Source organism: Fusarium solani (assembly GCF_023522795.1).
Source record: "Fusarium solani strain SB1 chromosome Unknown bctg00000007, whole genome shotgun sequence".
Taxonomy (NCBI): domain Eukaryota; kingdom Fungi; phylum Ascomycota; class Sordariomycetes; order Hypocreales; family Nectriaceae; genus Fusarium; species Fusarium solani.
The window spans coordinates 562,853-587,711 of NW_027072150.1; the positions used below are offsets into that span (position 1 = coordinate 562,853).

The following is a 24,859-nucleotide window of genomic DNA, read 5'->3' on the forward strand; positions in this document are numbered from 1 at the left end:
ATGAGAGTGAAGATGAAACGCCGTCTACGGGAGGATGGAGCATAGAAACGCACGCCAACTATACCAGTAGAGACTAAATACCATCTACTAAAGCCGGGTTGACTCTCCTACTCCTCTGGCTTTCGACCGACAACAATGTTTTGCCGATAGTACGGATGAAACTTGGTCGAAGCCAGCTCACGTCTGAGATGTGCAGCGTACAACAAAATCTCTTCCTTCTTCCAGCCCAGCAAGTCGGCCATAAAGATGACGGCGCCCTCAATGTCCTGACCAAGAGCCAGCTTCATGTACCTCCCCACCTCCTTGAGTTTCTCGTCCTTTGGCCATCCGCCGATGGGACACTCGATGTGCGTGAGTTATGGTGAGGCTTCCTGGAGAAGGGAGTGCTTACCTTGAGTGTGGTAACCTTGACGTCAATAAAGCCTGCGGCCTCCATTGCCTTCTTCTGTAAATCTTCCTCGACAACTGTAAAAGGTCTCCCGATCTTACGACCGCCTTCGATAAAAATCTCACCCCATTGCCCCAGAGCTGAGTCGTCATGGACAGACCCATCATCGCTTAGGACCCTCGCCGAGGCCTCATGGCTCTCGAGATAGGCGCCGGGCTTGAGACATCGATAGGCCTGCTTGAATAGCGCTGTCCAGTCTGGGATACTACCAACTAGCCAGCGCACATGCACAAAGTCGGCCGAGTTCTCCTTGAATGTCCAGTCCTGGGTACAGTCATCGATCTGGCTGTTGGACATGTTAGTACGCTGTCGAGTAGAAGATGGAGAGTTGCCCTACAATTGCAAATTCGGCGGGATCCAGCTGGGTTGGATTGGTGAGACGTCAGTGCCGATGACGCTTGAGTTTGGGTATTCGTCCGCAAAATCACTTCTTCCCGGTAAGCATGTGATGGATCTCATATACGAGCTGGACTCTTACATAGCCCAGATACCTGTTTCAAGTCGCTAGCCGTTAGTAACTGTGTAATTCTACCCACGTCAAGTTAAGGCTCGTACCTGTTCCCGTGCCGATATCAATAACTGTCTGCGTAAACGGTTAGGGCTGCCTGTTTCCGCATACGGAGAAGTGACAAACGTTAGTGTCCTTTGATAGAGGGGCCAGATGAAGCTTTCCATCTAGTAGAAGGTATTGTACGTGATGACTGTCGATGGGCTAAGCCTGGTCCCGTTGTGCGTTCCATGTGTTAATTCTCACTTGATATCCATCGCATTATTCTGTTCCTCATCATTGGACCCCCTGTCAACCATCAGCTTTCGTTTTACCATCAATGCCTATGCTTGCCTTACCAATATTGAGCGTTTCCACGTTCACTGTGAAACGATCTACCAAGTATTGTCCTGTATTCAAGAATGGAGGATGCCAAGCTAGCGGTGGAGCTCTGGTTGTCGCTATAAGTCGAGTCTTCGTGGCCAGTATCGGGATCCTGTTTCCTTAATTTTAGGCTCATGAACTGAACTTGAATTGAGAACAGTACTTCTTCTAGCTGTGCCCAGTGCTCTGCTGGAAGCAGGTTGCATTGGCCCACAGAGTCGGGAGCTGCTTGGCCCGGGGACGAGGTCGGTTGTCCCTGGGAAGGGTTCTCCTGCGGAGGCGATGTACGATCACTCATATTGCGAATGAAATTCAGAGGAGCCAACGTCTGTAGGAACTAAGACTTGCTGGAAGACAGCGGGACACCGCTCCTTAAGTACGGCCCAGTCCTAGTGCAACCTGAATGGCGTGGTCCGACCAACACAACTCCGAATGTTCTGACGACCCCGCATGCAGTTTAACCATTTGAGTCGATTTACGAGGTTTGCGATGCAGGCCCGCGGGGGTCAATCCCGTCATTCCCCCTTGGCAGATCATCGTTAGGTGACTGGCTCTTCACTATTGGTTGAATGTGCCTGTTGTTGGTTGTCCCTGGTCTCGGCGGTATCTGGATGGGTCAACCGCTTGCGCTGCGACCTGCGACCTATCAACAGATCCCGGCTTACCGTTGCTCGTTTCCGTTGCAGCGGCCTTGTCAAGCGAATGGAACCCTTGCTGGGTTTAGTAAAGCTGTGATGTGCAATCTTTGAGAGGGGATCAACACCAACGTATAAGAATACCACTCGCCGCCTAATGATATGTGCTATGTCTTACATTATTGAAAGCACAGACCAAACGGGAAAGCGTCCCCGAGTGATCGCCTAAGGGCATCGAGAATTAGAACTCGATTATAAATCATCAACCGTTCTCGCTTACAAATGATAGTAACACTCCCAAGCCAGTAGCTAAATTAGCTGCAACTCGGGTTTTGTTACCTATTTCATTTATCAACCACTGTATAAAATTTTGATTGTTTCTCACGACTTTGTCCGCTCTCCCGTAGTATAATTCTCGGCCGCACATTATAAATATTCCTGTCGACATCAACACCTTTCAGAACTGCCATTATCTCAAATCATTTCTTTCTTCACTTCTTGCACATACGCCATGGCGGAAAATTCGTCTTACTGGGTTGAGTCTGAGGACTGGCATACAGCTGGAGAACCATTCCGCATTATCCAGCACCCGCCATCAGGCTTTCTACCCAAAGTTCAGACTGTTTCGGAGCGTTATCTCGAGATCTCCAAGACCAAAGACCATCCGCTAGATCGGCTTCGCATATTTCTTAGCCATGAACCTCGAGGACACGCCGATATGTACGGTGGCTTTATTACCCCCCCAAACGACTCCGGGAGTTCCTTCGGCGTCCTATTCTGGCATAAAGATGGCTTTTCGACGGCCTGTGGTCATGGAACTATCGCCTTGGGCTATTGGGCCGTCCACAAGGGTCTTGTTAATGCCCCTGAGAATGGAGTCGTGGATGTCGTCATTGATGTCCCGTCAGGCCGCGTGGTCGCGTCGGTCACGAGAAAAGACGGCAAGTCTATACATGTCGACTTTGTCAACGTCTCTACCTATCAGATAGCGAAGGGGTTATCCGTCGCAATCCCTTCTCGCGGTTCCGATGTCCTCGTCGATCTGGCGTTTGCTGGTGCTGTGATAGCGTCGGTAGATACTGCTCAGCTGGGCCTCGAGGTCAAGCCAAGCAATGTAAACGAATTCATCAGACTTCAACGAGAGATCAAGGCATCTCTTGGAGATAGGGGAGAGTACGGCGGAAACAAGTTGTATGCGATGCTATTTTTCGAAGAAGAGGAAAACACCAAGGGCCCTGGGTGGATCGTCCAGAAGAGCGTCAACATCTACGGTGACGGGCAAGTCGACCGGTCTCCCTGTGGCTCTGGGACTTGCGGAAGGATGGCCATTCTACTTGCTCAAGGTCGACTGGAAGAGAGCTCGAGACTCTTGCACCACTCTATCATTGGGACGGCGTTCGAGGCCGAGATAGTGTCCAAGGGTCAGAGTCCAGCGGAGGGGTTTCCTGCCTGTGTTGTGCGCGTGAGGGGAGAGGCGTATCTTGTTGCGGAAACGCGGTTTTTTATCAACGCCGAAGATCCAGTGTCTCCGGGTTTTGTCTTGCGTTAGGATTCATGTCGATTCTAGTCAAGAAATTTTGCCACTTTATCAACTTTTACAAAATATCTATTTTATTACAACTTCTTTCTCAGTCCTCGACACTCATATATGATCAGTTGGCCGTTGTGCCATGACGGATCCTCGTTACTCTAGCGTGTTCCCTATCCTATGCGATATATCTCATACTGGACTTGGACTTTCCATATTAGCATTTTTATGGTACTAAATTTAGACATGTCGTAACCTATTCTATGCCCTGAGTAACCAACGTCGGTGATACCTGACGGGGCGACCTCCGAGTCTGGGGGCTAGGGGGAAGAAGCTCCTGAGTTGCAACCACACGCCGTGAGATGCCAGCCTAATGCCCTTTCAACATTCCTCAGCTTCGGCGGTAATTCCTTCCCTTCTTCCCTATTCATCATTACCAACAGAGGTAACGCAAGTTGAGAACTCGGATCAAATCTCATCAACATCTCTTGGATCTCTTGCCGTATAGAGGCATCGCGGCATTTAAACATGACAAAGATGAGCGGTCGAGCGACTGCGTTGTCCAAGACCGCGATGCCTCTCGCCTGGTTCCAGTTTTGCTGCATTTCCCGCGCCGCTCGGACGATTTCGAGATAGACTGATCGGTTGTCGGGGAAAACGTTCGAGTCAGGACGGAATTTTAGATGCAGATTTGTCAAGGCTTCAAGATATAGGGCTTCCAGAATACAGGTACTCATATAAGTGTAAAGGTCCTGGGTTTTGTTTTGCCGGGCGTATTGAAGAAGTGGCAAAAAGCCGTTGTGCCATTGCTGAAGAATGTCGAAAGATTGCTCCCAGGGTGTCCTCTTATCAGGAGTCTGATGTCCTTGGTACTTGGCAAGGTCGTGGTGGTATAGATAATGCTGGACCACATCCCACCACGTCAACGCATGTGGTAGATCACGAAACCAGGCCGGCAAGTCCTCCAGACGATATCTGTGGTCGCTTCTCTCACAATACATGTGAGCCTTGTGATCCGCCCTGGAGCTGGTGAAACCTAATTCAAGAGCCCAAGGGTAGGTGGTGAGTCGCTGCACCATCTCGTAGAGGGCTGCCTCAAGTGTAGACATCGGCAAGGAGCCTAATGCGACGCCTCGTTCTTTGCATCGTCTGTCAAAATAACTGTCGGCGACTCTCCGACCGTGATTGAAATGAACAAATGCACTCGACGTGTCGCCGCGCAACATGTCGTACGTAACAAAGAGTATTGACGCCACAGCCACCGTGAGAAGAGTGTCGCTCGTAGTTTTGGCTTCAGTGATGGTACTGACTGCACGGTTATAATGCACGAGAGAGGTCCTCGACAGCTTCTCATCAGCAGAGGCATCAGAGTTCGGGTCTGTGAATGCGCCTGCGGCGGCCCCAATTGCGACGCAGATCTCGCGTATGACAGTATCACCGTGGGCAATTTGTGGAGTGAGAGCGGCCAAGGTATTGATGGGAACAGTTCCGGTTTGTTGGCTAGTAAAGACGAATGCGGAGAAGAAGTTCCACTGTTGCTGGTTCCCAAATATGGACAGTATATGGTTGGGCTTGGTTAGAATGCGATAGTCGGATATTTCTGCGCTTTCATTTGTCGTGGTAGAAGAGGCGCTGGACATTTGACTACCCTCTCGGGGCCTAAGGGCTCGGTTTCTCGTTGGAACCTGTGTAAAAGAAATGTCGCAGGTCAGGCCAGCGATTACACATCTTCTACAAGCCGGTTTGCCCTCGTCGCATTTAATGTGGCGTCGTCTGTCCGTCGGCGTTAACTAGGTCAGCGTGCATAAGACAGGGGGCGACATACTTGCACTCCTTGCATCCAGTCCGAGTGTTTGGGCCTCTCTTTTTGGTGGGCTTGGGCCGATTGGGGAGGTCCAAGACCAACACATTGGTGCCAGGGAGCTTAGTCTAAACTCGCCCATTTGGGTCAGTTACAAGCTCAAACTCCATCGGAAAAGATCCTAGATACGATGGGCACATACCATTGGTCTCGCAGGGTGTGGTAGTTGATCCTCTGAGGCGGCCAAATGGTGGCTGAGCGTTTAGAAGACCACTCTCTTCCCGGATGGTCCGGTAGCCGGGGGATTTGTTGACGTACCAGAAGACAGGCCTGAAGTGCCGACTGTCTAGGATAAAAAGCATGCAGGCAAGGTGCTCTGTTCTGCCGGTTGTTGATTCGACCGTGTCAGACAAGGAGTGAGGTTGGGTCGTTGGGCTTGCGAACTCGGAATTTGCCGGTCCACCCAGAATTCGGCCAATTAGACGATGAGAAGTCCGAATTACCTGTTCCAGTTAGAACCAGTGGAGGTTGAGATAAGCGCTATTCCAGTTATCGTCAAGTGGAGGATCGTGTCTAAGCGAGTGGTATAGGGTTGCAACGGGCGAACGACGATTATAAAGCCAAAGGATGTCTTTTTAGCTTTGATGGAGAAGTTATTTCATTGCTGTGCTCTTCAAGGAGCTATAAACTGAATTTCCCATACGTCTCTCCTTTGTAAACGGGTTCCAGAAAGCCCCGTCGATCTGTGCAACGATAATTCCGACCACCTACAACATGGAATCATCATACTACACAATGGTTCGGCCGACGAGTGAGAACAAGGGAACCATGTCAAAGAAGAAACCAGCTGCTAATTGTTTCAAGATTGTCTGGACCGCATGTTCTATATCCAGCACCGGATAGGTGCCCAGTCCAATGTTCTACTTTCGGCACACTATGCTCCAACTACCCCGAACGGTCGTCTATCTACGGAGGCTGTCTACTATGCTCTCCGCAATGTCATACAGGCATACCCAGAGCTTTCCCTAATCGGAGTTCCAAGAGCTTCTGACAATGGGAAAAAGCATCTACTCGTTCTGGCGGCACTACACGAAATTGACTTGGAGACCTGTGTCGAGTTTCTCGACGATCACGAGCCCACTTCTGGACCAGAAATCCTTGAAAGGCTTCACAATGAGTGGCTTTGGACCGACGAGACTTTCAATCCTCGAAACCCGTGGTGGAAGATCGTTGTCCTTGGACGACAGGAGGTGGTATTTGTCTTTCATCACATCGTTTGCGACGGTCGTTTCGGTCACTTCTTCCACCGTAAGTTCCTTGAGGCGATCAACTCTTTTGATCAAGACCAGAAACCAGTTGCCCGTATCGTCAAGATCGACCCCGAGCGAGTGAGGTTGAGTAAAGAGACGGAACAATTTTGGGTCAACAGTCTATCTGCCCTCCGCATGGCTCACATATTTCTCATGTTCCTGTTGATTCGTCTCTTCTTTGGCAGCAGACTTTTCTTCAGCGACCTGCCAAAGGCAAAACCGTACGCCAATTCCTTCCTCCTCGAGGCTGTGCCTCACCAACGGACCAAGACGCGCATCGCCAGCGTTCGTATCCCCGCTGCCAAGATGCGCCAGATTATTGCTGCCTGTCGAGAGCAGAAAGCGAGCTTCACGCCACTCCTCCTCGCTATGATCTGTTGCACCCTTGCCATCGACCACTACCCTGAAGCCAAGATTGGGATCAGCAATTGCGCACTTGATGTGCGATCCCTCTATCCAGAAAACACAGATTCTTCTGGGAAGCTCCTTCAATGTGCCGCTGGCATCAGGAAGGTCACATGGTTGAGCAAATACCGCCGCGTATTTGGTCCGAGGCCGTTGAAGCCAGGCAAGACGCATGTGGACGTGAAAGGGGCTTGGGATCTCGTTCGAGAATATCGAGAATCCTTACAAAAGCCATTCCAGGGAGCTCAACCACAGCTTCTCACGGTATTCAAAGCATCTAACGGTGTCTCTGATGACCTGGAGGGGCTCCTGAAGTCCACTCTCCCGGCCGTGGGTCTTCATCTCAACAATTCCTTCCAAATCTCCAATCTTGGGAGCTTTTTGACGAGCGGGGGAAAAGAAGGGCCATGGAAGATTGATGGCATGAACTTTTCGGCTTCTACTGTGAATGGGACTATTAGCTACAACATTAGCATCAATGTTGCCGGCGTGGAAGGGGGAGATACTGTTATTAATGCGTCGTATGAGGATGGAATAATTGCGGAGGACATGGTTTATGACATTTTGGAGGGGGCGCTGGAGAGGATGGAGGCTATCTTGTAAGTTGCCTGCCACAGGAGTTGTCGTGAGAGGGCAATGGTTGGGACAGGAGTCTAGGATGGCCATAAAAGGATAGGGCTCATAGATGAACGGACAGTAATGGATTCAAGATCCGAACAGAAAGTGATAAGTTAAAGGCACGAGGATCAATTGATGCTATGCACGCAATAGGAACAAAACATGAGACACTAAATCAGCCCTCTCTAATTATTTAGGTAAAAAGACTAGAATTAAGGCCTAAGAATTTTAAGAAAATTATCATAAGTAATTTAATGGTATTAGAAGTGGTTATACTCTTGTTTCTCTTATTTATCCCTTCGTTTACCTATGGTTAGGCTGTTATCCTCCCTGATCGCTGCCTGAATCTCCAGCGACGTCATCAGCGCATCATAGATTCCATCGTTACACTAGACCACATCTGCTCAAAGGGCCAAACGCATATCTATAAAATAGAAACAGCAGCAATTGGCACGGCTTTGTCTTCAATCGCAAAATCCTAAGTCGTTTTGAAAACGTCCTGTACCGCAATAGCAACAATGACGAGTCAACAATCCAAGCGGAGTCAAGGCAAAGTCTTGTACCAAAACGACAACGTCGAAGCTGAACAGCTAGCTACACTTTCGGAGGGAAAGGTTGCCGATGCTGTGAAAAAGTCAAGTGGTAGAGACAAGCCGCGGAAGGATGACATCCAGATCGAAGACTACGCCTCGGACCTTGAAAGGTTAGGTCGCTATACCGCGACATGAGAACGCGAGCTGACCTGAGATATTAGAAAGAAGGCCGAGCAGGCTGAAGCCCGGGAAGAGATCAAGGCACGGAGAAGAGCTGGGGTTGATGTTGATGGAAGCCTTGGACAGGGACGCCAGCGCAACGAGGACAATAGTGATGTTTAATCACCTTGGTCTAGGCTTTGTGAAAATATTTCATATGTAGCTCGAGGATTATGAATCAAATATATAAAGTTACCCTTGTTACGCCTGTAATGAGCCTGTACAAGCCTATTCTGTCGTAGATGCTACTTTCAACGTATATTTGAAGCCCGGCCCTTGATGGGACAACTCAACCAGAAGATGGCCACTTTCAACGATAGGTTTTACGCAGAAATGACCGCCTTGAGCTACTTGCAAACCGACAGCTACCGGAATGTCAATCCCGAAGATGCTTATTGGATTTGCTTAGCTAACTACAGCGAGATCTATCATTAGGCTGCAACTGCGTTCGATGGCCATATGCCCTACGTGATGACGGGAAACTCGTCCTCCTAGATTCCTATTATCTTGTGCCCAAATCTCTTGCTACTAACCCCCTCCAATGAACTTCAGTCAAGACACTGGAGCGATGATGTTCCGACACGTTCACGCCAAACGATGCCAACTGCAGACTTGAGACACCGACAGAAATTGAACATGGATTACTTACCCGTCCTGGAAACCTGCCCCCATCCCTATTTAGATTATGTAAATTGAGTGGCGTCCATCTTTATAGTCGATACACGGTAGCCTTCGTTGTGCAAACGCCGTGGATTCTGACCGATCGTTAGCTGGCAACATCTCCCAAACCGTTTCTTCCGTCTCGCTCGCCAAGCCTATCCTTCGAAACGTGCCTGTACCACGATTGACTAGCTTGAGGAGGAGGTACTGAGTGGCGCTTTTCCAAAACTCTGTACTCCTATCTCCCCCTGGCATGCAGAAGAGCATGTCGTTGTCGCTATCCTGCTCAAAATTCTCCGCCGGGTCATCGAGATCGACGTCCCAATATATATGCTTCCCGAAACCACGAGCTTTGGCCCCCTCAACTGCTAGCTCCCAGGTAAAGAGGTTTGAAGTCCCGTTGTAGCACCGAAACAGTTTTAACTGTTTCGGTGATCCGCTTAGTCGTAGCCAACCACCACGGATCGCCCCTGTCATATCTTCGGTGGCGTAGTGCAACTTATAATCCTCCACAAGGATGAAGCGCTTGTCGAGGTAGTCGCGGCCACCATAATCACCTTTCAGGACACGGCCTTTTACTGATGCCCATGACCAACTTGGTGCGATGTATGTCTCGTAGCACGACCCCTCAGGTTGGTCACGTTGCTTCGGCACCCGCCAGAGTAGGTCGTCCTCAAGGTAACCACGCCTCATGCCTGCAACGATTTCCTCTTTGTGGACGACAGAGAAGTGCTTTAGAATAGCTGAGAAAGCGATTAACTTGTCGCTTTGAAAACTCAAATTCTGAGCACAAGTTGAGTATGCTTCGACTAGGTGATGAAAGTCGGAGTATCCTTCTTCGCTGGAGTCTCCCTTGTTGGGGTCCCGGTATTTCCTTGCCTCTCAATGCGGGGTCATGCTGTGTAACTCTGAGCAGGCAGCCATTTGCCGAGAGCCTCGTGGGCTATTCGCACAAATGATTGGTGCTCTTTATTTGCTAATAGAAGAGTGGTAAAGTCTGCGCGTGCTTGCCTCTGCTGACGCTCACAGCAACTTCGCCCAAAGTCTTGAGACCTCATCAAGTATCAAGTTTTGTGAGCTCATAGGATAGTCGTCGATTGCCTTTGAAATACTGTAGCCTCGGCTCCAGATAGATCAATGAGGTCTAGCCATGGAGATGGGAATTTATAGGGACCCCCAGGGTGAAGAAGCCTAGAAACAACATCATCTTGAACCCAATCCTAATGCCGGCCATTATGCCACCAGGAAACACCCCCTCAGCCAAAGCCCGATGAAACCGGGCATGAATCATGCCTTGGCCGCTTCCATGCATGGAGTTGTCTTTGTGAAAACGCCTCCGACCTCTGAGGTTCTCGCCGCGCCTCACCCGCAAGTCCGCAGCACTTCTGGTGGCACACTGCCAAATTGGGTCGCTTAGACTACTGCAGTAGCTGAACCGGTGGAAGGTGGTAAGGTCCAGTGTCCATCCTGTTGAGGTGTTGGGATTCTTTATCACGAGGATATAGTCAGTGTAGCACACTCGACAGGATCGAGAGACATGGACGTCATCGCTCAAGTTCAAGGTCCTAATCTCTGAGAGCCCCATATCCACGTCGTAGTAATACCTGCTATCGACCCTAAAATCTCCGCTCGGTCGAATATGGCGGCAGAGAGGCAGATCAACACTTTCTAGAAGATACTTGAACGAGGCAACCGAGACCGGGGGACCTTTAATGACATGGCGGCGACGCAAGTACAGCTCGTTGTCGATGATCCTGGCTCCTGAGATGCGTTTGAAGTGCCACATCTGAGAAACCAACTAGGAGTCGGGGCGGTGAAAGTATATCGCATATGCCGTAGGAGCGAAATCGCAGTCGGGGTGGGTGAGGTACTCCAAAGCAGCGTTTTCATCTTCGAAAATCCACTCTTCTTCAGGTGTAAGAACCTGTTGACCCTCCGAGTGACATTCTAGAGGAAAGTGACTTTGATCATATCGTCGATCTAGGTCGATGAACCTCCCAAATTCGTAGTCATAGGCCAAATGTTCAAGTGGCAATCCATGGTTATCACCGTACAAATGGTGATTCATGACGGAACGAAGCTCGGAAAAAGTAAGGTTCGGCCATAAGATCCCAGGCATCCAGGACGCAAGATTGACCGAAGCATTTATCCAATCGCCTGGCTCGGTTGGAAGAAGAAAAGAGGTTTCTGAAGACGCAGCGCAAGGAGTTCCTGAGTACCACCACTTGGCATGAGAGACTGGCGTAATGTGGGCGGCCCTGCCCCCGTTGACTGATAGTCGGGTCGAAAGGGCGAAGTTTGTTGTGTTCGCCGCACAAGACGAGCCGAGGGCTATCCTTTTCCAAAAGCGAGAATAATATTGCCAACTCTTGGTTTTCGAGAGTCGGGATTCGAGCAGAGGAGTATTGCTTGGTGAAGAGGGGCTTGGAAGAGAGAGCGAGGCAAACTTTCGACAGAGGGATTAGTAGCTTAACTACCATGTCGAAAAGTTCCGCAGGCAAAATATAGAGCCAAGCTGGCTGGTTCTGGTTTTGAGTCGTCATCGTAGGCTGTGTGTCTAATAGGAAAGGTTTTTCTGGATGTAGAGTCTTGAAGTTTGGGAAAAGGAAAGGATGACCCAAATACTTATTGATGATGATGAGAAGAAAGCCAGAAGGTTAATCCGCCGAAATATTTTATCATAGGGTCTACTGCAAGGTGGCTTCAAGGGGAGCTTCTCAAGGTACGTTGATTCTAAGTTTTGATTTGCATCATGATGTCACACCATGCCGAACTGTGGCCGTGGGAACCTGAGAGAGCTGGCTAACCATCTTAAATGCATCTTCATTATTTCTCATCAGAATTGTAAGAGTTATATGAGCTAGATAGACACAAGAAAATACCCTAAGCCGGAAACAATGGCCCTCCATGTACTAGCATATTGTAGGAACGAAAAGACTAGTACTTGAGCTGCGCTATCATTTCGGGCGAGTTGATAAAAGCACACCTCTTCCTCAGCCACTGACTCTTCACAGCCAGATGCGCTTTATCCCCCCCAAAGTCCGATAGCCCTTCATTAGGGCCACCAATGACAAACACATACATCTCCTTGTCAACAGGGTTTGTGTCGTTGACCTTTTTCCTCCATGCGCTTTTTAACCCCTCATATACATGCGTCTCATTCTCTTTGGACTGCTGTTCAAGGAACTTTGGGAGCAGGACTCGCCGTGCGCCTTTGCCTCCCGTGGAGAGAATAACGTATTCTTCATCGTCAGGATCGACCTCGTATGGTATGGGCGAAATTGGGTATGAGACGTTGAAGCCTTGGAAAGTTTTGCGCCCGGGTGCGCCTGGTTTTCCAGTAGAGGCAAATGTTGACCATGACCTCGATCCACGTTGTCTCAGGGAGTAGTCTGACAATGTTGGATGGAAAGGATAGCCGCTAACGTTGTAGTGAGACATGTTTCCAAAGATGTATGCAAACTCAGACGTGTGTATCGTGCCAAATCCCGTTTTTCCCTTGACCTCGGCTATGATAGGCTCCAGTATCGTCTGATTCCAGTCGTAGAGGAATACCTCATTCCTCTTGGAAGCAAGGCGCTCGCCGTACCAGGCCGGTTGACAAACCATGAGAATATCCCGAAAGATGCGTGCTGAACGGTAAACCTCTGCTGACAATCCCTGTTCCTTGTTGTCCAAAAATTCGAAGGATGGGTAGAGAAGAAGGAGTTTGTCGATGTTGGACTCAGAGACGTCGGGAACGTATGACGATATGAACTTGCGGGTATCTTCCGGTGTCTTGATGGCCGTGTCTGTAAAGAAAGTCACGTCATCCTCACACCAACCAATCATTGTTGTCACGTTGGAGAATCTGCCCTCTGCTAAGAGCTGCGAGGGAGGAGCAGGTAGGAAGTCACCGTCAACGACTGGAAGCCAGATGTCACCGATGTTATGTGCGATGTCGCTCTCGTAAGTTGCCAAGGATGCGTTCAAGAGGGTCTCCATGTCCAAGTTCCTCAGGCATTCGACGGTCTGATTCGTGTGTAAATCAGCAAGATTGCATCCAACTTGATCGACCACAGCCTTCATCGCGTTGATGGTAAAGTTACCAGTAATGCCCGGCTCGAGCGCTTGGCTCTGGCAGATACCTTGGTTGAAGGGAGCGGGCTTGGTGCCACCATATGCCAGCGTTTGCATACCAACTGCTAGGCCTGGTCGTTGTGAGCCAAGATCCAGTACTTCAAGGTATTACTTACCTCCAGATGACTGCCCAAATATCGTGATATTATTGGGATTCCCCCCAAAATAGATGATCTTGTTGCGAACCCACTCAATGGCGAGTCTCTGGTCCCGAAGGCCGGCGTTCGTTGAGCCTTCTGCCATGAGCACTTCCGACTGTGCAAAGCCAAATACTACCTCATGTTAGGAACCAATCATCTCTTGGGAATCAGCCACTTACCACCCAGGCGATAGTTCATGGCAACGTGAATAATGGGCATGCCATTGTAAACAGATTCGAGGACCATGCTGTCTGGTTGAATCGTCGCCTCCTGATTTTGGCCCGTCCAAAAGCTGCCGCCGTGGATATAAACCATGACAGGCAGTGTGTCAAGTTCGCATGTTCCTATAGGCCGTGCAACGTTGAGATTCAGGCAATCTTCTGAGATATCAGTAACATTGCTGAGGGCGATGGGTATATTCGGTGCTCCGAGTTGCTGTGGACAGGCAGGTCCATATTCTTGTGTCAGAATGGTACTTCCAGCCTCCGGAAAAAAGCGGCGGGGCGGCTTGAACCGATTTTCTCCCCAGTGTCTTCCCCATAGCGAATATTGAGAAACACTTCGATGCCATTGCGTTCGGATCCTTGAAAGGTGACTCTTTGTTCCCCGTCAACCACAATCGGGTCTACAGCGACGGAACAGGCGACAAGCCACGATAGGAGCCCTAAGCGTAACCCGTAGAAGGCCATGACGTCAATGAGGGGAAATGTAGTCGTGATCGATCTTTGTCCAGCAAAGATCCCGGGTCGTTCTCTAGCGAGTGAAACTCTGGCTTTAGGCACATGTGAAGATGAAGAAAAAATTGATGGCGGTACCTCGGTCTTTTGAGAGATAAACCCTGGTTAGTAATCTGACGCATCTTGGGTGAGACATGATCGACCACCGCGATGCGGGCCTTTCGGGTGTTCGGGTTTGAGCGGCCTTTATCAATGTAACGTAAGCAACTCTCTTTGATTGACCGATCTCTGTCCGAGGCTTTCTCAGGGGAAATGAGACCGAGGTTATTCACATTAATTAAACATACAGGCCGTCCCTCCTTGCAAAGCAAGCTTTTCCCATACAACTAAATCCTCACCAAGACACAAATTTCTTTCAGGCCGATCTCGCTGCTCAATGACGACTTGCCTACTCCTTCAGTGCCTTTCTCAAGTTGGAAAACAAACTTGGCCATTTCCGCTTTAGCAGCAGCTCCAAGTACGTTCTCTCGTCCGGTTCAAACACTTCTTTCAAGATCGACCCAATATCCTTGTACACAGGATACTTGATGCCCCTTGCCCTGCCTACTGTAGGTTTTGCGTCCGTGAACCCAACTACACAATCAATCTTGGGGTCGGCGTCGTGCTCTAGAAACATTCGAATAATTGAGATGTGTGTCTCTCTGAGCTTTGCGTTGTCCCTCAGCTCTCCCTGGGCTCCGTAGATCCTCGCCATGTATTGGCTCCAGAGCGTCGTCTTCTTGTCTTTTGAGAGCTCGCCTGTTTTTGCCCCGTGCTTGAGGAATAGCTCCACCATTTCGACAGAGGGATGAGGCAGGCCGTCGGCGTGTCTCTATGGCCTTTGCCATCGTGGAAATAGAACACTGCCCAACAGCGGCGCTCCGGGACCATGTAAAGCCTGTGGTAGGTTTTCCTTGACGTAAAGATACATATCCTTTTGGGCCATGATGCCAACAAAGGAATCGCCATCAAGGAGGAAGTCCCTGTTTCCTGTCTGCGTCGCGATTGTCTCGTGAAGCTTATCGAGTAGTTCTAGTTGCGGGACTTTTGTTGTCTGCTCAAGCTCAGACACATAGTAGGTGAGTTCGTCGAGCAATTAGAACATCTCCCATGAGGTGGGAGACCAGGTTTAGTTTCCAGAAATTTTGGCCCCCCTGATGTGAGCCAAGAGTGCTTTGCTGATGAACTTCATAGGACGGGTGGGATCAAAAGGCTCCTTAGTGCGATCTCGCAACATCTTTTGAGTATCCTCCAACGATAAAAAGTCCTTGACCGTCCGGTGCAAGAACTCCACTTGGTGCTTCGTCATCCTCTGGGCCATTGTCATGGTACTCGGGTTGCCCTGGATCATGATGAGATCCGGGCATCGCACCTTGAGACGGTCCTCTGTAGTTCTTGATTTGTGAATGCAATCTTGCTCGCTCCATGGCTTTGGGTCACCTTCAAATAACAGGTCGTCATCGCCAATGAATGAGTAAACGGCCACGTACATTGGTGCCCGAGCATGGAATGCCACCTGGAGTATTTGAGCAGCCTGTTCGTGATACCTCTCTTCCACTGAGTCTAGCATCCGCTCAAACATGGCATGAAGCGTTTTGGGGGTTTCTTCGAATCTTTTACGAAGTTCATCAACCCGATCACCGTTTTCCAACCCTTGCAATAAGCTCTCCACAACAAGAGACACCCATAAGAAGGCGCCGCGAGAGTCCTCAACCATTGAGTCAGACAGCTGTCGAAGGTCTTTTGGGGGAATAAATGACTTCTGATAGGCTGGGCTACTCGTGAATCGTTCTCGAATGTTGCGACCGATATCCTCGCGGTTCTCATTGTGAACGTATAGCTTTCGGTCAGTGGCTTGACCAAAGGCGTTCTCAAAGGCTGGCCATGGCCTACTTGAGACACAGAGCTTGATGTCCTGAAGATCTGCTAGAACATTGATAACTTCAATGATGTCTCTGACGTACGCAGAAACTCCGCCCTCCTTGCCCCCTCGCGGGCCAGCATGGTCCTGATATTCATCAAGACTGTCGATGAGAAAGAAAAACTTGGTAGATGTTGAGTTTAGAGTCCAGGACTTGAGAGTCTCAATAAGCTCAGATCAGGTCCAGGGAATACCCAAATCCGAAGACCATCTCGACTTGCAGACTCTGGGGATCAGACAAGGGCACTGCCGAAGGATCTGGAACAGCAGGGATCGCAGCAAGCCCTCTTGGGACTTTTGAAGAGCAGTGCCAGAGAACCAAAAGTAGAAGCTAGCCGTGACAAGAGTCTTTGGGGCGGCCCATTGGACTAGCTTCTGATGCGTCTTCGTGTGATGGCTGAGATATTTCATGAATGTCGATTTTCCTGACCCTGGATGACCAGTCACCCAATAAACACCATCATCCTTAGAGAGCCACTCTAGAAAGCTGAGCTTAGGCTTCTCTACCCATTCGAATGTGCAAGGCTGGGCCTCGACTATACCACCTCTTCGATCCACCATCTCGTCGAACCGGAGACTCTGAAGGATGACCTGTTCCTTCTTCAACGAGTAGACTCTTTTTGTCCACTCGAAGAGCTTGGTGCTTACATCTAATGCAGCTTCTTGAGACTCAGATTCTTTTGAAATCGCATCCAGGATGTCTGATTTCATCCGATCGAGATCGTCGGTGTGCCACACCAAGCTGGCGAGTCTGCTCCACGAGTTTCGCCAGGGCCAGCTTCACAACACTTTGCTGTTGGCTGCAGTCTTGGCTTAGCTATATCACATACACATGGACACCAAGCATACCTGATGTGGATGTTGAGTAATCGAAAAAGGTCTTTCTTCAGGTCTTCCCACTCGGCTATCTTCTCCTCTACCTCAGGAATCTTGTGTCGTCTGATGGCAACGTTGAACGCCATCTTCAAAACATTGGAACGTTTTTTAGCCGACCTACTCTCGATGTCTTCGCTTAGGTCGCTGGCCATTCGCTGACACTTCTCAGCGGTATCGCGTATCTGCTGTTCAGTTGGTGTCAGCTCGCCCTCAAGGAGCTCAGCCCAACCGAAATTGATCTGAGCATTTTTTCCCTCCGAGACGTCGAGTTGACTAACTTGGCATCCTTCTTTGTCAAGCCCTTGGCAGATTCTCGGATTTCTCGGATCTCGACGTAGCAATCCTTGGCGAAAATAGTGAATTGGAGAATATTTGCTGCCAGCGAGACGGCTTCGATGGCCTCCATGGTTGAAGCCAGCGCAGTGTTTGCGGTTCTGGAAACAAGGGGTTCTGTGCAGCAACAAATTCGATGAGCCCCGATCAACCCTTATTAGCATACCCTGCGAGTACCGTCACATGGCAGAGCAGACAAGAGGATTAAAATAACATCACGGAGGCTCCATAGCCCAGCCTGATGGCTGAGTGGAGGCCTGTTGTGTAACCCCTCGGTGGCAAAGAGTGAAGCATGGTGAGCAGAGCCTGCATATTTATTGGACGGGCTATGCAGAGTCTACTGCACGTTAGCCGCTGCCTGGTTGTTTGCTTACCCATCGAATGACTCTATGTTGAAAGTGCAAAGGAAAATGGCGCAGCTGGCTCCCCTGTGGGCTTAGCTCCGGTGAGGTCGGCCGACGCGAAATCAGGCTCTCAGAGGTAGTTCTCTCTTTTCGCGGAGTCAAGAGCTATATGAGCCAGTAACGTATTCTATTGACAGTTCTTTCCTACAATTGAGGGCATCGAAGCCAACGAGTATCTTTCCCCGCAGGAAACGTTGACAATGCTCGACTATACGCTAAGCTTGCCCTTTACCAAGTCATCTAACCAATAACCATCTTGGGTTCGACAACAACTAACTCCTCTCGTTTGAAGAGAGCTCTAGCGTCTCAAATGCGACCGATCGACCATGCCACCATTTCGTCTTGATTGATGGAAACGAGCTCTCGGGGCCTTGGAGAACCATGCCAGGGTGCACCACGTTGAGTACAACCACTGCAATGAGCATCGGCAGCGCATCCAGATATAACTGGAACTCTTCGTGGCGCAAAATGACATTGGAAGAAGAGGCACCCTGGCTGAACTCGACGAGACGGAAGATGATGCGGACCTGAAGCCTTGTCAATTTCTGGTACTTGAGCATTAGGTAACTGGGGGGGACACTAACCACAATGAGAGCAAGAACCACGTAGATAACCCACAGCAGCCACATGGTCCATAGGCTTCGAACTCTGTGCTTCCCAGCGTGCCTGTTGCGAGAAATCTCTCGATAGAAAAGAGTGTGAATGGTCAGGAAGATAAGAACACAGCCCAGTTGAACACCCACGCCGGCCATGTACACCTTTCTCCCCAGATCTGCAGTGTCTGAGTTGTTCTGATCTGCAAGCATCGCACCGCCTGCTGCTTGAATGATGAAGCATAGAACATCGACAGCAACAAAGCATTTTGCCAGCCACTGTGCAGAAAGACCAGCGAGGCGGCGCCGTGGATGAAGGAAGTGGACGAGACGAGCGACGGTCATGTAGGCGAAGGCATTGATCCCTAGATGTCTCATTAATAATAATTGCAGTAAACATGATACTTGGACATACATAGTGGCGCCAGCAATAACAGCAGAGTTGACACGATCATGTACGTCGATTCTTGCTGGTCCCTTGCCCCCAATGCCCGCAGGATGAAGCAGACGCACTCCCAAAGGGCGCCCATGACTATAACCCAGCAGAAAGACTGCAGTTTAAGGTTCAGCTAAGCTCAATCTGTTGCCGGAAGGGACAGACCTTTTTGAGAATGATGGCTTGAACGAGGTGAGCTACGGTGGACAAGCCGAATGCAACCGCAAACGCAGTGTTGTCCTCCCACTGTGGGTAGAAGCCGTAGTTGGCGTTGCATGAATCGGGTGGGACATAGCCGTACTTGTCCGGGATCGCGGTCGTGCAAGTTGGGCTCGCTGATGAGGAGGTTGAGGTTGCTTGGAAGACGGTTTGAGTGGGCATGGTGGCTTGGTGGTTGATCTTGATGGTTTTTGGGGAGGCTTTTAACAACGAAGGCGATGGTGATAATGAATAACAGAGTGAAGATCGTTGTGTGGAGTATTTATAGGTGTAGGTCTGTTGTGCGTCGTCATCAGTCTTTTGAGGTCATCCAAAATTGACCCTTTCTGAACACTCTCAGCCCAACCAGGCTCGTTTTCGTCGCAAGTGACGCGTCTCGCCTGATGGGAACAGCTCGCAAATTATAACGAGCGACTTTCCAAGCCATTTAATAATGAGCCACGCAAGTAAAGTTGACAGTCGCGAAGGTGTCTTCTCATTGGCCGGCTCGTCGCTTTCGTCGTTTTCGAGATGCCTACCCTGGGCCTGGACACCAAAAGCCCCCACTTGTATTTTTAGTACTCAGCCGCCTTGCGCATGGCAACTGGGGTTGGAGGAACCAGACTTAGGCGCGTTGGGATCTCTCGAGAGAATTGCTGTCTATTTACTGATGGGGGTCTAGAATGAAAAAAAAACTGAAAGATATCTAGGAGTAAGATTATTCGGGACCACCACGTAAGCTTTGTATTCATCCAGGTTTCCCAACACTCCGGGCCAGTCCTAACGGCCATATCATGTACCTCTGGAAGCCTTGTGGTAAAGTGACTGCAATATTGGTGACCCAAGCCTGTGTAATGCCCGTGCAGAATGCAAAATGTCGTGTTGTGGCCCCGGAAAAGCACGTCTCCAAGATGTGATCCAACATGAGGAAATGCGCGAGGAGAACTTGGGCCACATGGTTGGAAGGGTCTGTGAAATTGCTGTATTCATCATCGGTCATCTTGTTTGTCAAGGCGTAGCAAGGTACCATTTCGAGGAATGCTGCCAACTAGGTTAGTATCGAAACCTTTGTGTACATATGATGAGATAACCAACCGTCGCGTGGTGATATCACACTCAACTTGACCAGTCTCTCTAGCATGGACAAATATTGCCGTTCGGCGTGGCTCTGACAGAGAGGTTCAACGGTCTTCAGCGAAGCAAGACAGTCTTGGATGACTGTGTCATCACGGAGACGGCACTGATGCTCGACATGCTTCTCCATGCTACCAACAAATGACTCTCGAGTGAAGGTGCAAAACATGGACTTTGAGTGGTCAGCAACAAGAGTCGTCTGGATGAGCATCCAGCCACGCATCATTGCGAGAAAATCCATCATCCCATCCGGCATGTATGACGATTGAAATGTGAGAGCAATCACAGCAGCATATCGAGCGTCGGCCTCAGCTGCCGTGCGACAGGGCCGTGATAGAGCATGGTTCAAGCCATTAATGGCAGAGACTCTGAGGCCGAGAGCCTGCACTGAGTAGTCGGCTTGGCCGAAGAGGGTCAGGTGTTGAGCAGCGAGAGCTAGCAGAGACGATGCTAGGAAGTCATACTATGGGAATTATGCTTAGCACACACAGTGAAATGGGCCCTTTCAGGAGAACATACCTCGTGCGACAGTGCAGCGACGTCCTGCCATACAGCTGACGAAGCATGTGGATGTGGTGGGTATGCTTCAATAAGAAAATGATGGAAGAACCTCAGATGGTCAAGAGATAGGTTGACTCTTGAAGTGGTAGATGCTATCGAGTGGCGAACCTGAGGTAGGGTGGTCGCTGGATAGACACAGTGCATGCCCAGCCGTCGACAACCCTGACACTCGGGGCGACACTCGGAACATTTTACTCGACGCCGCTTGCAGTTAAAACAGCCTCTTCTCGTCTTCGCGAATCCCTTGCCAGGGACCGGTTTGCGTTTCGGCGCCTTTTGTGGTTGGTGTTGCCCACAAAGCGCTGCCTCGGCCATGGTCACAGTTGGCTTGGGAGTATCGATTCCCATTTTGGATGGACACAAAAAACAATTCAGTAAAGATATGGCCCCTACCGAAAAGCTTTTTATTGAGGTTAACGGTTGTCTAGGAGGTTAGCTGATCTCGAGACGCTTACGTGTTCTGTGGCTTGCCAAGCAAATGGGTTCGGGTCAACTTTTACACCGATAATCACAGCATTGTTGAAAAGAGAAACTCCTACCCTAGGGTCGGATAGAGAGGTATAAGTAGTGACAGGATAGGTCGGATATCAGGCCCGAGGTCACGCAACGGGACTAGCATGGGAAGTTGTACATCTCCAATTGTTCCGTCGAGATGGAGAAAGTTGCGTCCTTACTCCAAGGATCACTGTTGACATGGATGAACAAGCGTGCAGCGAGGCCCCAATCGAGGGTACAAGTGCATGAGTGCCTGTAATCGCATCAATGAGGAGCTCGCACTGCCTTGACGCATCTATGTGTATAAAGGGGTAGGAGAGTCGTGGCGCAAAGCTTGGAGTGGTACGCATAACAACATAGAATCGAATCTCCGATTTCCTTGTGCACTGGCCCAACATTGTATAACATGAGAGGTGATGCGCTCCGACCAGATGATGACGCCTACAGATCTGTCTACGAAAAAGGCTACAGGACCTGGTGGGCGCTCTGGAAACAGGCATCTACACCTCTGGGCTTCCTTCAGCTTGCCTAAAACTTGACGACATCCTCCCTCAGCATCCATACTTTCCTGTAGGGGTGGATCTTGACTCTACTGGGTTGCTGACTGCCACATCTACCTGGATACCGACATGCGGCTGCTGTGATATGCCCGCCTTCGAGCAGCGATTTCAAGTCACCCCGTCTGTTGGCAAGCCCACTGCCATCTTAGCGACAGCCGATGCAAACATTCCGTTCCAAAAATGCTTAGGAAAAGATAATAATCTCACTGTGCTTGTACTGGCATGGGCCTACGCTCTTTCAGCACGTTGGACATCCATCATCTCAGGCGCAGCACCGCTCGAGTCTACCGCTAGTCAAGAAAAATGGGCAGGAAACCGTCACCGACCCAGGGATGAAGCATCAGTGATCGTTCAGCTGGGTCCTATCAATGATGATGCCGCCCGGTGGTGGGCAGCCGTTCTCGCTCCAGGGCAAGGCTGGAAAACTTCAATCCCGCACAAAAAATATCGATTCCTCTCTCCCTGGACCATTTCTTTAGATTCAACGCGTCCAATACTACGGTCTAGCAATTCAGAGCCAGCCTCGCCTACTCTGGGAACGTGTCCGCCCTTCGAGGCCGCCGTACAGTATATCGCCGAGTATTCTGCATTGCACTCAGCCAGCAGGTTCTTCTCGCGGCAGGGGCCGATGTCGACCACCAGGACTCTGATAAAGCAGCGCTGTTGCATCTCGCAGCGTTCAGAGGACATGTTTCAATCATGAGACTGCTATTGGTAAGAGGAGCTGATGCCGACCTGAAAGCTAAGAATGGCTGTACCCCGTTGGTCTGGGCAATAGAGGGCAAACGGGAAGCAGCCATCAATATGATACTCGAGGAAGCCGTAGACGTCAACTGCGAGTATGTATCTCCGGGCTTCTCCCGAATCAAGACCATCCGCCCCCGCCGTCTTGATAAGAGTGTGCAAGTCTTCGGATTCGACAGCCCGGGTAAAACTGTTTATTCCCCATGGATACTCCCGCAGCAGCTATATCTCGTGTCAGACCTGCGCAATTACGTTCCGTTCCGTCATGTGTTAGCGGAGTCTCTTGGGCGTGGTCATTCTTATTCTCAGATTGGTCCATGGAGGGAACGTGCAAGACCAGAAGACAGGACGCCACTATTGCGGGCAGTCGAGCTTGGGTCGCAGCCCATTGTCGCGATGCTGCTTGCCAAAGGAGCGAATCCAGAATTGGAGTGTAGGACTGGATGGTCGGCTCTGTCGCTAGCAAGGTTCAGACGGAATTCTTCCGATCGAGTGGTTATCGGGTTACTGAAGGCGTGTCGGTGGGATTCAACTCCTTGATTTAATGAGCACAGATGTCGTGGACAGCGCGAAGCAGTCAGCAGTCCAGTACAAAGATACTGAAGGTCAAATTGATCAAGAAACACTTATTCAGTACCGGCAGAGATACGATGGAAAAGGATACATGGCCAAGTAGGCTCGAATCGCTGCCATGAAGAGATGAAAGGCGATATGATGATCAAGTACAACTAATACGAAGGTAGTGTTGCTCGTGAAGCAAAGACATGACATGGCGCGTCTGCGTCATAATCTTCGATTCACTCTCCTCTAATGTGTTCTTTATTATATTTGAAGCCCGGCCCTTAATGGGTTAACTGAGCTCGAAGGTCGATTCGCTCTCCTCTGTTTAAAGGTCTGAAAACCACATCTACCCTTCTCACGGCAGTGATTAAAAGCAATATTTGGCTATAAATTCTGACGTCCCCTCGCTTTCTCTTGGATACAACTTCAACCACAACAACCTTCTCACCACTCAGCAAAGAAAACTCTCACACCAAGTAGCGTTTTCCGCCAAAAGCTCACCATGAAGCCTAGTCTCCCGACCACCATCCAGTTCCGGCAGGATTCCATCCTCAACAAGGGAACGCTCAAAGAGGTCTTCTCTCAGATCTTTGGATCAACCTACTGGACCTTGAGCGAAGGTCCTGACACCTTTTATGTCGAAGCGGCCCACGAACCGACTGTTTGTGTAGTGTCGGCGCTCGAAGCAGCTGGCGCAATCAAGGTGAGGAGTGTGGATGAGCCGTCGGCCATCAGGGACGAGGACAGAACAGGGTCGAAGCAGACTAAGACCGACGTGGAGGAGAAGCCTGCGACAAAGGCAAAGAAGAAGAAGAGGGCTGAAGTCAAGTCGAGGGAGTAGAAGTCTGTTAGGAAGTCGTACGACATGACTGACTAAAAGAGCACGGATGAGTCTGTAAGAGCGATTTGTAACGTTAACAAGCCACGAAGGCCACGGGATGGAAGTGATGGAATGGCAATGGCGATGGCTCATAACTAGCGTTCATGAGGATGGCACTCAAACAGGGCAGTCCGTAGCTATTAAGCGAGAGCAACGCAGTGTTTGACTTCATTAAATCTTGTCTACCGTAGAATTGCCACCTAGTGTCGCCATCTGACAAGAGCAGGCACCTTGTAGCGGAACATCATTCCTATCGATGCTGTATTGAGGCGCTGAACAATGGAAAAGATATTTAGTTTCAAGACATCAAACTCCAAGCGAAATTGGAAAATTCAAAATAGTCATTGTTTCTGCTTGGCCAGAGGTCCTACCCCTTTCAAGTGCCCATGGCTCTCACTTCTGGCAGACCGCAACAATAGCCGTCATGGGAAGGCCCACGCCCTGACTCCCATTATTCATAGTGTAGGAACAAGATGCCTCGTCGATCTTCTCACGAGCCACTTGATGAAATTTGTCCTGGTCCTCTTCCGACCAGCCCTTCCAAAGCATCTTGAACGAGTTCAGGATCAGGTCCAGCAAGTCCTCCGCAGATGGTGCGCCGTAGTGAACCATGCTTACAGAGAGGGTGACATTTGCAAACCCGCCATCTTTCAGGCACTTTTGAACAAAAGCCGGATCAAACCATGTCTCTGGAATGGGTAGCATGAATGGTGGATCGTCTGGCCGCACAGCACTCTGGGCTGGGCGAATGACCTCTAGATAGCCGAGAACGGCCCAAGAAGTAACCACAACAACACCACCAGGCTTCAGAGTGCGATATATTTCTTTAGCCCCTGCATCTCCATCTGTGAAGAACAGGATGCCCAGGTTCGTGATGCTGTGGGTAAACGTCTCATCCTGGAACTCCAGCTTTTCGCCAGGCATTACGGCGGTGCTTGAAGTTCCAGATGCTCCAAGGGCATCTAGCTTCTTGCGAGAGATCTCGACCATATTTGGAGCAGGGTCGACGGCGTGAATATTGGGCACATTTGCGTTTGTTCGGCGAGTACGCAGGATGATTTCCTCAGTCAGGAATCCAGACCAACAAGTGAGTAACAAGAGGAACTTTCAAATAAGAGAACGGAACTAGAGACGGCATCACGACCATCAAGGTTAAATAC

The 24,859-nt window shown here is 49.9% G+C and overlaps 13 protein-coding genes across 13 annotated transcripts; 4 read left to right on the forward strand and 9 right to left on the reverse strand.

Moving 5' to 3' along the window:
- Window positions 1-107: 107 nt before the first annotated feature.
- MRS44_010995 (uncharacterized protein) lies at window positions 108-1,617 on the reverse strand (the record flags this gene model as incomplete). The annotated part of the gene is made up of 8 exons (XM_065619561.1): window positions 108-341; window positions 392-734; window positions 927-939; window positions 1,004-1,031; window positions 1,083-1,149; window positions 1,203-1,244; window positions 1,295-1,431; window positions 1,483-1,617. The coding sequence occupies 8 exons, from the start codon at window positions 1,615-1,617 to the stop codon at window positions 108-110; spliced, it is 999 nt and encodes a 332-aa protein (XP_065475633.1).
- An 848-nt stretch (window positions 1,618-2,465) lies between these two features.
- MRS44_010996 (uncharacterized protein) lies at window positions 2,466-3,503 on the forward strand (the record flags this gene model as incomplete). The annotated part of the gene is made up of 1 exon (XM_065619562.1): window positions 2,466-3,503. The coding sequence occupies one exon, from the start codon at window positions 2,466-2,468 to the stop codon at window positions 3,501-3,503; it is 1,038 nt and encodes a 345-aa protein (XP_065475634.1).
- A 299-nt stretch (window positions 3,504-3,802) lies between these two features.
- Window positions 3,803-5,122, reverse strand: MRS44_010997 (uncharacterized protein; the record flags this gene model as incomplete). Its single annotated transcript, XM_046275815.2, has 1 exon — window positions 3,803-5,122. The coding sequence occupies one exon, from the start codon at window positions 5,120-5,122 to the stop codon at window positions 3,803-3,805; it is 1,320 nt and encodes a 439-aa protein (XP_046135355.2).
- A 956-nt stretch (window positions 5,123-6,078) lies between these two features.
- Window positions 6,079-7,601, forward strand: MRS44_010998 (uncharacterized protein; the record flags this gene model as incomplete). Its single annotated transcript, XM_046280007.2, has 2 exons — window positions 6,079-6,094; window positions 6,148-7,601. 2 exons carry the CDS (start codon window positions 6,079-6,081, stop codon window positions 7,599-7,601), a joined length of 1,470 nt encoding a protein of 489 aa, XP_046135354.2.
- Window positions 7,602-8,134: 533 nt separating this feature from the next.
- MRS44_010999 (uncharacterized protein) lies at window positions 8,135-8,491 on the forward strand (the record flags this gene model as incomplete). The annotated part of the gene is made up of 2 exons (XM_046273719.2): window positions 8,135-8,319; window positions 8,371-8,491. 2 exons carry the CDS (start codon window positions 8,135-8,137, stop codon window positions 8,489-8,491), a joined length of 306 nt encoding a protein of 101 aa, XP_046135353.2.
- Window positions 8,492-9,013: 522 nt separating this feature from the next.
- MRS44_011000 (uncharacterized protein) lies at window positions 9,014-10,814 on the reverse strand (the record flags this gene model as incomplete). Its single annotated transcript, XM_065619563.1, has 3 exons — window positions 9,014-9,042; window positions 9,091-9,811; window positions 10,395-10,814. The coding sequence occupies 3 exons, from the start codon at window positions 10,812-10,814 to the stop codon at window positions 9,014-9,016; spliced, it is 1,170 nt and encodes a 389-aa protein (XP_065475635.1).
- A 12-nt stretch (window positions 10,815-10,826) lies between these two features.
- On the reverse strand, window positions 10,827-11,571 carry MRS44_011001 (uncharacterized protein; the record flags this gene model as incomplete). The annotated part of the gene is made up of 2 exons (XM_065619564.1): window positions 10,827-11,022; window positions 11,078-11,571. 2 exons carry the CDS (start codon window positions 11,569-11,571, stop codon window positions 10,827-10,829), a joined length of 690 nt encoding a protein of 229 aa, XP_065475636.1.
- Window positions 11,572-11,965: 394 nt separating this feature from the next.
- On the reverse strand, window positions 11,966-14,799 carry MRS44_011002 (uncharacterized protein; the record flags this gene model as incomplete). The annotated part of the gene is made up of 4 exons (XM_046275814.2): window positions 11,966-13,218; window positions 13,264-13,419; window positions 13,467-13,722; window positions 14,572-14,799. 4 exons carry the CDS (start codon window positions 14,797-14,799, stop codon window positions 11,966-11,968), a joined length of 1,893 nt encoding a protein of 630 aa, XP_046135350.2.
- A 333-nt stretch (window positions 14,800-15,132) lies between these two features.
- Window positions 15,133-17,206, reverse strand: MRS44_011003 (uncharacterized protein; the record flags this gene model as incomplete). Its single annotated transcript, XM_065619565.1, has 4 exons — window positions 15,133-16,086; window positions 16,150-16,675; window positions 16,774-16,982; window positions 17,030-17,206. 4 exons carry the CDS (start codon window positions 17,204-17,206, stop codon window positions 15,133-15,135), a joined length of 1,866 nt encoding a protein of 621 aa, XP_065475637.1.
- A 603-nt stretch (window positions 17,207-17,809) lies between these two features.
- MRS44_011004 (uncharacterized protein) lies at window positions 17,810-18,947 on the reverse strand (the record flags this gene model as incomplete). Its single annotated transcript, XM_065619566.1, has 3 exons — window positions 17,810-18,495; window positions 18,546-18,681; window positions 18,732-18,947. 3 exons carry the CDS (start codon window positions 18,945-18,947, stop codon window positions 17,810-17,812), a joined length of 1,038 nt encoding a protein of 345 aa, XP_065475638.1.
- A 535-nt stretch (window positions 18,948-19,482) lies between these two features.
- Window positions 19,483-20,807, reverse strand: MRS44_011005 (uncharacterized protein; the record flags this gene model as incomplete). The annotated part of the gene is made up of 4 exons (XM_065619567.1): window positions 19,483-19,504; window positions 19,565-19,805; window positions 19,860-20,361; window positions 20,418-20,807. The coding sequence occupies 4 exons, from the start codon at window positions 20,805-20,807 to the stop codon at window positions 19,483-19,485; spliced, it is 1,155 nt and encodes a 384-aa protein (XP_065475639.1).
- A 2,514-nt stretch (window positions 20,808-23,321) lies between these two features.
- Window positions 23,322-23,660, forward strand: MRS44_011006 (uncharacterized protein; the record flags this gene model as incomplete). The annotated part of the gene is made up of 1 exon (XM_046278446.2): window positions 23,322-23,660. One exon carries the CDS (start codon window positions 23,322-23,324, stop codon window positions 23,658-23,660), a length of 339 nt encoding a protein of 112 aa, XP_046135345.2.
- Window positions 23,661-24,092: 432 nt separating this feature from the next.
- MRS44_011007 (uncharacterized protein) lies at window positions 24,093-24,689 on the reverse strand (the record flags this gene model as incomplete). Its single annotated transcript, XM_046278445.2, has 1 exon — window positions 24,093-24,689. The coding sequence occupies one exon, from the start codon at window positions 24,687-24,689 to the stop codon at window positions 24,093-24,095; it is 597 nt and encodes a 198-aa protein (XP_046135344.2).
- Window positions 24,690-24,859: the final 170 nt, after the last annotated feature.